Raw genomic sequence first — 11,857 nt, 5'->3', positions numbered from 1 at the left:
AACTTGGTGCCCTTCCTCATACGAGATATAGTGTGTGTGTGTGTGTGTGTGTGTGTTAGAGAGAGAGAGAGAGAGAGAGAGAGAGAGTATTGGTTAGAGAGAGAAAGAGGTGTTGGAGCTCTTCTATACATCACCCATCCCTAAGGAGCATTCTTAATTTCTCTCTCCTGGCTCCTCCTAACTCATCACCTGTCACTCAAACACAACAATGCTGTAGTAGCAGTAGTAGTACTACTACTACCACTATTACTACGACCAGTGAGGAGTGACAAGTCTCTTGGATATCTTTCTATTTTTCGCATTTGTTAATTGCTGCGGCTTCTTACTACTTCCACCCATTAATTGTTATTATTATTATTATTATTTTTCTCCATTTCCCAAAGTTGGTTTAATACATATATTCCCCACCTCTCGATCTCTACTACGTACCAAGCCTAAGCAAAAACAAACAAACAAGCAAGCAAACAAACAAACAAACAAACAAACAAACAAATCCCGATCGATCTCCTCGACTTCTCCATTCCCCACACCACACCACACCACCCACCCCCTCCCACATTATATATACACATATATTATCACCCTACTCCTTCGAAAACAAAAGCAAACCACCACTCTTCTAAAACGCCCGTGCATGGTAGGATCGATGCTACACGAGTGCGGGCGCCCGAGGAGCACGTGCGGGCTCCTCGGCGGCACGTGCGGAGGTGGAGGAGGCGCCACGTCATCCTCGTCGTCGTCGTTCTCCATTAGCAATCTCTTCCCCTCCTACGCTCCTCCTACTACTAGTAATAGTACTGGTTCTAGTAGTGGTGGCGAGGGAGAGGGATTGTCGTCCTACGTGGACTGCACCCTGTCGCTGGGGACGCCCTCGACGCGCCACGCTGGCGCGGGCCCGGGCTTTGGTGGGCCCGGCCCGGCCCAGCCCCCGTCGAGCTTACAATGGGACGTAATGGGCCGGCCCAATAAGCAACAGTGCTGTGGCGGCGGCGGTGGCAGCGGCGGGTTTTCGAAAGGGAACGGTGGGGACGCGCCGCGCAGGTGCGCGAACTGCGACACCACCTCGACTCCCCTGTGGCGGAACGGCCCACGGGGGCCCAAGGTGCGTGCGCAAATGTATTATTTTATAATCTCTACAATCGCTCATCCAAGAGTTACTAAAGTTTACAGACCCATCTTTAGTCGTATGTTAAAGAAAAAAAAAAGAAAAAGAGAGCGATAAGATTAGTACTTGTAGGATAAACTTTGTACCTATTTCTGCAATAGACAGTTATTGCTTATACCCGAGCCAAACGGAGTTTTTCGGGCTCTTCTTACACTGGATATGATCTTTTATTGTGGTTTGGCAATTTTACACCTCCAGAAAAAGTCACAAGTGCTCGTCTGTGTGAGAGTCAAAATAATTTATTTAATGATAACTTATTCGGTAAAAAATGAGAGTTTTGAAGTTGCTTTTTGTATACAGAATGTTTGCATGGCAAGTAATTAGTTAGCAATGACAAGAATGAAAAAGTTCATCTATCAGCCTATCCAATTATATTAATTATAACTAAAACGATAATTTCTCCGAGTATATATACACAGCAGTAATTCACAAACTATAATACTTCGTTTACAGTACTTTCCCTTTCTTTAAAGTCGCTAATGTAAAACATAAAACACTTGATCCTTTGCAGTCGCTGTGTAACGCGTGTGGGATCCGCTACAAGAAGGAAGAGAGGCGCGCCGCGACATCGTCGGCGGTGCCGCCGCCACCGCCGCCGCCGCTGCAGCAGCAATGGGGTTGCTACGGGGCGGCAGCGGCGGCGTCAAAGGGCGCGGTGTCGATCGCGATGTACGGCGACGATGGGGCCGACTCGTGGCGGCTCAACGCTGCCGCCGCCGCGGCACAGGCGCCGCAGTTCCACGTCCGGGACTGGCCTAGTCTCTTCCAGTATAATTAGAACGAAAAATGATGTAACGCATGATGATGTTGTTGTTGATTAATGAGCTTGTTTAATTACTTAGATTAGATATAATCCCCTCATCAATTAATGAATTAAGTTGTAGCCTAGCTATACCTGGGCTTTTCTCTTTTTCACTTAATTATATGCCTTTAAAGTGATATTGTATGATGCGTTCACACTCCTATTAATTAGTTATTACTATCTTACTATCTAACCTACTTTTAATTTGATTTCATTGTTATTTCGACATTTTATGAGACCCTTTATAATCTTAAAGATACAATGTACGTAAGAAAATATTCTGCTATTTAACGAGATTATTTTATAACTTCTTTAAAATAAAAGCGAAAGTTCCAGGAGAACAAAATACAATGAAATCAAATTAAAAGAATTAACAATAGTAGTTATCCGAAAAATCATGTAAGGGCATGTAGAAAAATTAAAACTTTTGAATGTCACTCAAAATTCAAAGTGAATATTTTGTTACNGTCCGGGATCAAATCTGTAGCGCCGCGGCCCGAAAGGCGTCGGCGCGGAGGTGCGCACGACTTACTGTCGTGGCGTCGTCGGAGCGTCGGATAGGGGATAGAGACCACCACCGTAGAGAAGGGGAAAGAGGAAGAGAGATGGAGGGAGAAAAAAAAGAAAAGAATAGATCTGGTGGGGGAACCAGAGAGAGAGAGGGAGAGAAAGAGGGGGGTTGTCAGAGAAAGAAAAAGAGAGAGAAGGTGGGTTGCCAGAGGGAAAAGAGAGAGGGGGTTCACGTGTAGAGAGAGAAGAGAGAGAAGAGAGAGAGTAACGCCGCTTATTTGCCTTGCCGTCTAGTTCCACCCAATAACTACGCGCGGATCTCGAGGCGAAGCCGATCCAATGGTGAAAAAGTCCCAAGCACAAGAGCTCCTGTGCTTTTAAAAGCACAGGAGCTCTACTCTATATATATATATATATATATATATATATAAAATTTAGATTATGGCTTCCATCAAAATTGTTGGAAAAAAAAAAAGAAGAAAATTTTATGGGGGAATTTCCCACTCAATCTTACCAAATGATTTGTAATGAGAATATCGTTATATGAAATTGAATGCGTCTTGATGAATGAAAGAAAGTGTTCACGTCGCCAATTTGTCATACACATTATCGATCTCTAGTTTCCACTACATGAATTTCAACTTCTATATTACTTTTAAAACTGCTACAATCTGAGAAACATGTTAACATATGTATACAAAAACGAAAATAAATATACCTCGTAACGAAATTAACAAGAAAGGCACCAGAAATTTCCGATTGGATTTGAACGCCATATTACCAGGGTAAAATATTGTTTCTTTAATTCTCTTATACAATTACTACACATCATTGCACAAAGAAATAGACCCCCTTGCTCAGAACAGGCAAAACACACAGCAAAGATTCCCAAGAATACAAAACTCACAAATCTGTTATTTATGTCTAAATTTGGGGTCTGGTTTACATGTTTATTTGTCTAATCGTATAAAAGCTCTCTTTTTCAAAAAAAAAAAAAAAAAGAAGAAAAAAGAACAATGAAATCTGTTCTTTGACCAGCTAATGAAATCAGGCTGACTAAAATACCCAAAAATAAAAAAAAAAAATGTAACAAATTCAGGGGTGATTCGATGCCGCGGAGTGACTCGACAAACCCCATAAATGCGAAAATCTGATGCTTTGTGTACTCATCATTTCTGCTTGATGAAATTGGTGTGAATAGTTAATTGAAAATGATTTGCTATTTTCGGCAGAGGATTGTCGATGGGGCAATTAAACTGCTCATCTGAAAGACCACTGTATGTCCTCAAGTGTTTTTCCCTTGGTTTCGGGCACCCAAAGTATAACAAACACTAGAGTGAAGGCGCTAACGATCGCGTAGATGGTGAAGGTTCCTGCAAAAGAAAGGTATAGATTTAATGGGATCAAGCTTCGCACAAACTTCTACAGGGAGGGAGAGAGAGAGACCTCCATTGCTCCAGTTTAGCAACAAGTTTGCGGTCATTGTAACTATAAATGATGTGAGCCAGTTGGCAAGGGTTGCGACGCTACCAGCAAGGCTCTTGATATTAACAGGAAGTATCTGAAAAGGCATCATACATGATCAGCCTAAATACTGTTGACATCGAGATTATGTCTAAGGATGAAGGAAAAAGACAGCGAAACAAATTTGCTACCATAGAAAGCTAAAGTAGGCGCAATATTTATCTTTTGATGCATGGGAGGAATATTTATTGGTGATATAATGCACTCTTTCTGATAGCAGAAATCGCTTCTCAAATTGGCGAAGCTGAACAAAGTATGCGGCAACTTAGGTACACAAAGTAATGAGTTTGGTTGAAAATCAATATGATCTTGTGCCCTGCTTGTCTAATAATAGCAATACAATCTATAAAAATGGTCAAAATGTGTTTTGGTTAAAATTCAACACAGGGATCTCTTAAAAGGAGCCAAAGATCCAGTTACGTCAATTTCATCAAGGCTAATATTAAAGGGTATAATATAACTGTTAGCTAAAAGTTCAATAATTTTTCCTATTCTAGCTACACTTCTGATTCATTCACCCTAAAGATCAGTTGAAAAATATATCTAAAACAACACGAATACAAAATATGCAAAATGAAGAATCATCATAATTCACCTTGTTGATCAATATCAAAAGAATGCATGTCAGCATAGCCAAGAAGGAATATTTGTTATGTCACACAGAAAATAGAGATATCATTTACATAGACTTTTTTTTTTGCGAAAACATAGAGAAGCATATACAAGAATAATGAACAGAAATGTAACAGCATCCACAGATCACAATTATTTTCACTATAACTCACTGCTGCGACCTTAATTTTGAGGCATCCTCCAAACAGGCTACAATAGTAAACATATACTCTAAATTTGAACCATAAAATATTGATCACCAGAGGAAACTAACAACCAAAAGGACCACCGAAATATGATTCAAGCATATACATCTATCTTCAAATTGACCACCTCTACAATACCAACCATTAATAGAATTGCCAAAAAATCATAATTCACTTATCTAAAAGTGTCCAATAGGTGAACTAACAAATATGTCTAGCACCTGCTTTTGTTATTTTTTGCTATGTCAAACAAGAAAAACAAAAGAAGTATCCATTGGTTCATATCATAGATATACTGAGATCAAACAGCCAAAAGATATATATATATATATATATATATATATATATATATATATATATATACAGACAGTACAGGCGTATCAAAGTATCTCCTTACGAGCATAACATGCAAAGGAATTCTTATATTAATTTATAACCAAAATACATCATATTTAAAAGGTGCATTCATAGGACATGAAAAGAGAACTTGCTTCTACAAGGTAAACACATGACATGCGTCAAGTTGTCTCTTTAAGGTCAAATCTGTTCCTATCTAGTTATTAAATACAATAGTAACAAGACTAAGTACCATACCTCAGACATTATGATCCATGGAATGGCTCCCAACCCAAATGAAAATGCAACTATATTAGCCTGAATAAGTTTTGAAATAAAAAGAAAGAGCTCAAATAATCAAAGGAGATAAGTAGCTTAGAAAATATCTGCAAGCAAACAGCATTTCAAATGAAAAACATACCACAAGTCCAACCAATGAGAGGATACTCAGTACATGATGAATGTGAGAATCTTCAGAAAAAATATCCTGGTTATAACAGAATAAAAGAGAGCAAAGGAAAACATTCAGTTAAGTCAAGAAGATGATGAATTATCAAAGGGTAAGTCACGCCCAATAATCTTGAATTAAGAGATGTCATTTTAAGCAGCCTATGACAATACCTACCTCCAGGAAAAATGCAGCAGAAACAAAAAACAGACTGATGGTCATTCCCGCAGTAGAAATCTGAAACCAAGTAATGTAAACTTTCACAAATAGTTGAATACAAGCTGCTTAGAGAAGAAAAGGTTTCTGCTACAACATACAATAAGGAGAATTCGTCGACCAGCTTTGTCAAGAAACCAGGTTGTGACTGCAGTGGCGAGAACCTGAATGTATATGTTCAATAAGTAAATTAGACACATCAAAATACAAGATGAAAGATATTTTATGTCCCAGTTCCCAGTCAAGAAACAAGATTGTTACCTGAATAGCCCCAAGACCACATGTGGCTAAGTTACTATCTGTTAGTCCTGTTCAAAGTAGGAAAATATAACAGAATCAAACTGGAGAAACTTTTACACTCTTATATTGCTTCAGTTACCAACAGCAACAAGGTAAGCTAGAAGGATGAGTAGGATGATATGGGAAAATAATTTGCAAAATGGCATGTGAAATGGAAAGATGGAAGCCAGCAATAAGATATCAAAAGATAAAAGCACCAGCCTCGGTAGTTATTTCAAAATGTAACTACAAAGAAGGGAAAGAAAATTAAAAGCATATCTATTGGAAACTTAAGTATTAACAGCTTCGCATCAGATGATTTGATTATTAAAACCGATTGCTAAAAACCGCTAGAAGTAGTTTCCTGTTTGTGAGCGCACACAAACTCCTAAAGATAGTAGTATGCGAACTTGCACACATTTGTAACCACTTACACTGCATATAAGCTAGTGCGAGGCATGATCTGCTAGTATAGGACACAAATGAAGCAATTGAAAATCAAGACACTGAGAGTTCATGGCAGTTCATGTCTAAAAAAAAAAAAAAAAGACACTGAGAGTTCATGGCAGAGAAATACCACGATCAACTTGTGACAACAACATGGAAGCGTAGCATAATTTAGCCAGCTTATAATTAGACCAGTCAATTTTCTTTAATATTTTATTTAGGTGTTAACTGGATCAATGTTGCTTGAGTTCTGTAAACACCCTGTTGTAACTAATATAATGGTTAATGATATTAGCAAGAGGGTATTGCATCGATATTTTATACTCTTAGAGATGCATAGAAGACTAATAAGACAATAATCTCTATCATCTTAAGAGTTATCAAAACCACACCTCATAATGAGCAACAATACGCAGATGAAAGAGGAAGTTCTGCTAAAAAAGTAGCGTTTAATTAGAAAATCAACAAGCATTAATAAACAAAACAAAATCAAGAATAATGGGCAAATAAAATATTAAAACTAACATTAATACAATCAAGGCACTAAACTAATATATATTGAACAAATTGTTATTTACTGCGGTGCAAGAGTGAAGCAATAAGAAAACCAAATACTGGATTAACTTACCGGCAGATTTAAAAATGTTGCCAGCATAAAATACGATACCATTGATTCCACTTAGCTGCTGCAGCACAAGCAGGCCGATCCCGAGCTGTAACATTATAGCACAAGGCATTAATACTCACATGCTAAACTACTGGCCAGTTATAATATAACTGAAGAAATGACAGAAATCAACTTACCAAAAGTGGAGTGCGGTATCTTTTCTGGTTTAGATGCGACAAATGGAGTGTTGTCCTTTTATTTGCTGATGCTACTGCTCTCTGCCAAAAAGCAGGCCATCAAATAAGTAAGTTTGACACATTTGGTTAGAACACATCACCTGGCACATAAGCTCCTAGTGATCCAGTGACTAGCTAGCTAATGTGATGAAAATGATTTATAAACATTCAGAAAAGAAGGACAATACCAACCTTGATATCATTAATTTCCAGAGAAATGTCAGTGTCAAATCCCCTCAAAACTTGTAACGAAGTCTCAAAATCTTCCATCAACCCCATCTTTGCCTAGATATAGTGGGGAAGAAGGGTTTTAGTAGGTTCCAGCTCTTTTGTTCAACAAGCAAATATACCATGACTCTTACCAGCCACCTTGGAGACTCAGGAATAAAGAATAAACCAGGTACAAGGATTATGCAGGGTAAAGTGCCTGTAATTAATGGTAGGTCAGAGATCATTGAACAGTTAATCAAGCATCAAGAGAACAGTTCGCTTTTACTTGGCATGATAATGAAAAAGGAACAAGCTTGACTGTATAAGTAACTAATTTTGTCTCATTCCCAATGAGAGTACGCATCCACTTGCAAATTTTCTTTAAAGTCAAAGCAGCTTATAAATCACCAAAATATCACCAATCCCAACTCAAGATACCAAAAGAATTAGGTACTTCACCTATCACAGCAAGCAGTCTCCATGGGACAAACATACCGAGTAGGTAAGCCAGTAAAACGCCAATTGTAATAGACAGCTGAAAACAGTGGATCGGAAAAAAAAAAAAAAAAACTTGTAATGATCACTATTAGAGAACAAAAGAAAAAGAGGAAGGATTTGCTATCGCGAAGAATGAACCTACCTGATTTACAGCGCCGAGGGCTCCTCTCATGTTCTGGGGAGCTATCTCTGCTATGTATACAGGTACCTAGATATATATAATAGAGCATGGTCAAGAGAATCAAAGAGTAGCCAAAAAGAATTTCTAAATGGTTTTTTAAACAGGGAAGGGAATCTTAGCCAACCGTGTAGGAGATAATACCAACTCCAAATCCTTCCAGCAACCTCCCCATATACAAGAATGATGAATCCTGGTAAAATTGTATTTACCATGTACCTAAATCAATATGACATCCAAACAGACGAGTGGAAAGCAAAAATAAAGATATAAACTTGAAAAATTACCCACTTGTGCAAATGATATTGCAAGCCAACCTATAATATTCGGAATGGAGGCAATCATCAATGACTGCAAAACAAGTACCATTTCCATTCATTACACATCAAAAATCAAATCTATTTTACAGTGGCTAGATTTAGAATTGGCCGAGATAGCAAGAGAGTTTCTACCCCTTTACGTCCGATATACTCTGCCATCTGCCCACTTGCAATGGCCCCAACCATCGCACCCACATTGGAGAGAGAACCAAAGATCGAAAACTGAAACATAAATCCGCAACCAAACCCAATCAAATAACCAACATTTGAGTTCAATTAGAGAAAAGGAAGAAAAAGAGCGTGATCACAAATATCTCATTCCGCGTTTGTTCAGCATGATCAAAAAAGCAATCCGTTGATATAGATTGGAAAATCAGATCGCTTTGCCCTTTATGGAAACATAATATAAAATAACAATTAAAACATCTGATATAATTACCTTATTTTTTCTTGTGGTCCGAGTGAAATAGTTATTAGTAGTTATAGAGACAATAAAAACATCAACTGTTTGTTGATTCAGAAGGGCTAAAAACCCAAAAGCTATCATGAATAAGAGTATATATTATACAGTAAGATGTAAACTAAATTTGGACAAATTCTCGAACTATTTGAATAGTTATCCAGCTAATTATCAATTTCCTGTGCTTTCGGTATGTCAAGAGAAGTAAAAAAAAAAAAAATCAACGCACAGCAAAATAGTTAAAAACAATTTTAATTAATTATCTCATTTTCTTGCGTTGTCACAGTAAGAAATTTAAACATTGAGACAAATAACCAATGAAATAAAATACTTGAATTGTTTGAATAATATAGACAGATTATTCTTAATTTTTTGTGCTTTTTCTTTGTCAACATCTAAACAAGTGAATAACTGGAGAAAATTAGACCTAAAAAAAAAAGGAAAACAATTCCTTTAAAAATTCGAAAAAAAAAAATCTAAAACAAGGAACTGTTCAGGGAGTTGGAAATGGTGGCAAGGGACCCTAGAGAGGGAGAATTCGGTTTAAAAAAATATAAATAAACAGCATAACAATACAAAAAATAAAATATCTGACATAATCACCTTATTTTCCGGGTAATTGAATTATACTTGATTAAATTGTTGCATCATTCGAGTAATGTATATAATTAATTCATAATATCTCGTGCTGTCTCTTCGTCGACATCTACATTCCTTCCGAAACAGCATAATTAGACCGTGAATCACATCCAAATCATTCAAAATCCGGGATCAGGAATGGTGATCGAACCTCGGAGAGGGAGAGGTGGAGATCGGCGATGATGCCGTCCTGGGTGGGGGAGGAGTAGCCCCCGGTGAAGCCGAACTGGATGGGGCCGAGGGCGACGATGAGGGTGCAGAGCACGACGGAGACGGATGAGTCGCGGAGCACCATGGCGGAGGACCCCATGAGGCTCGACTGCGCCGACCCCATCCCCGACCCCGCCGCCGCCACCGCCGCGCCGCTCATCTTGTACCAGCTCCCCGTGTGAAGGAACGGTCGCCGGAGGTCCGACGACGACCTCTCCGCCTCCTCCCCGCCGCTCTCGTCCCCACCTCCGCCGCCGCCGCTCGTGATCATCGTATGCAGCTTCGTCGTCTTCCTCCTCCTCCTCCTCCTCCTCCGATCTCTATCAAACCCTAGCTCGCTCCTGAGGGACGAGAGAGATAGAGAAAGGAGGTGGAGGGAACAACGAAGCGAGAGTGTAGGGAGCGAGAACGAGAAACCGAGAGAGAGAAGAGAGAGAGAGAGAGAGAGAGAGAGAGAGAGAGAGAGGGAGNTCCATCATCTCTAAGCTCATTAGGTTCCATTTGAACCAATAAAAGCAACAAAAACCATCCAAACCTTAGAAATCCAAAACTAGGGTTAGAGCTTACCTCTAGGGTTTGCTCTAAAGCAAGCCCTAAACCAAGAATGAGGTGAAGAAGAGCTCCCAAACCTTCTTCTCCTTCTTCTCCTTCCTTTTCTTCCTCTCTTTTTCTTCTTCCTCTTTTCTTCTTCCCCTTCTTTTCTCCTTCAACCGGTTAGAGAGAGAGAGAGAGGGAGTTAGAGAGAGAGGTCGTTGGAACAGTGTAGCGGGGCCCGCGGAGAGTGATGACCTGGCTGAGAGTGAGCCTGGTCCACCACGTCCTACGTGGACCGCACCACTTATACATGTATACGGGTTAATTGTATACAACTCTATGTAAACATATTGAAGTTCTAATATTTTCAAACATACTCCTACAGTTAGGATTCCTTAGAAAAATATAGTTAATTATAAATAAAATACTTAATCTTGATTACTGAATGAAGTAAATTAATTATTTTACTCCTCTTACATTATTTGTAATATAGAAAGAAAGATGATTACAGTTGAAAATTTTTTGAAGAATATTTTTACATAATTTTAATAGTTAAGATTATTGGAGAGACATATTTGTGACGAAAAAAATATCGTTTCACTTATTTATTATTAAAAAATAAATAATGTTTTAACTGTAACAAAATAAATAGACAAATATGAATATCGCTAGACTTTTATAAGAATAAATATGAAAAATTAAATTTTATAGAGATATAATTTTGTTATTCGATATATTTACAAAAAACTATATAAAAGTAACCCTATAAAATTTTTACAATAACTATAGGCTTTTTGTACCATAAATTCTCCGGTGTATTTACCTCAAAATAAGCTACACGATAAAAGCTAGAGTTGTACCTGATATATCACTCTACCATTAGGCTTTTTTGAAAAATGTTATAAAACTAGAATATTTGTTAAAAGTATGGTATTTAAATTACTTTTTTTTTTTCCAATAGCTTTTGGAGGGAAAAAAATAAAACAACCTCAAAAAATTAAATTTATAAATTTTAGAGTAAAATAAGAGTAAAACATCTTAGCCATTTATCTCCCTCTCTAATCGCTCATTCAAAAATTAATTTTTTTATAAAATCTAAACTAAATTAAAGATTGAGAGAGAGAGAGAGAGAGAGTTACTGTGGACGAATGTTGCAGCACGACTTAATTTGAATCAAAGAACCGGTCCAGCTCACGTGGTGAACCGAGACCAGTTGAATTCATGTCATACCAATCTGACGTGGTGAACCGAGACCAGTTGAATCAATTTTAAATTTGATTCCGACGTGGATCCACGTCGGAATCAATTTTAAAATCTCCCTCGAATCACGTGCGGAATATTTTAATAAAATTTCTCTAACTTTCAAATTATAATCCAACAACTACGCAGAAAAATAGATAATTCAGAATTTTAATTAAAA

The 11,857-nt window shown here is 38.0% G+C and overlaps 2 protein-coding genes across 2 annotated transcripts; one reads left to right on the top strand and one right to left on the bottom strand.

Annotated features, from left to right (window-relative positions):
• LOC109722103 (GATA transcription factor 12-like) lies at positions 635-2,017 on the top strand. Its single transcript, XM_020249987.1, has 2 exons — positions 635-1,102; positions 1,677-2,017. Exons 1-2 carry the CDS (start codon positions 635-637, stop codon positions 1,941-1,943), a joined length of 735 nt encoding a protein of 244 aa, XP_020105576.1. The 3' UTR covers positions 1,944-2,017.
• LOC109722371 (sugar transporter ERD6-like 6) lies at positions 3,373-10,311 on the bottom strand. Its single transcript, XM_020250420.1, has 17 exons — positions 9,845-10,311; positions 8,727-8,816; positions 8,566-8,625; positions 8,402-8,467; positions 8,239-8,304; positions 8,058-8,133; positions 7,751-7,815; positions 7,581-7,673; positions 7,350-7,430; positions 7,174-7,258; positions 6,081-6,127; positions 5,921-5,983; positions 5,781-5,840; positions 5,577-5,642; positions 5,414-5,473; positions 3,924-4,038; positions 3,373-3,850 (listed from the first exon to the last, which is right to left on the bottom strand). Exons 1-17 carry the CDS (start codon positions 10,172-10,174, stop codon positions 3,738-3,740), a joined length of 1,536 nt encoding a protein of 511 aa, XP_020106009.1. The 5' UTR covers positions 10,175-10,311; the 3' UTR covers positions 3,373-3,737.

The sequence above is a fragment of the Ananas comosus genome, linkage group 16, assembly GCF_001540865.1.
Source record: "Ananas comosus cultivar F153 linkage group 16, ASM154086v1, whole genome shotgun sequence".
NCBI lineage: Eukaryota > Viridiplantae > Streptophyta > Magnoliopsida > Poales > Bromeliaceae > Ananas > Ananas comosus.
Note: the sequence above shows the minus strand (reverse complement) of the source record. Positions and strands in the feature narration are given on the sequence as shown.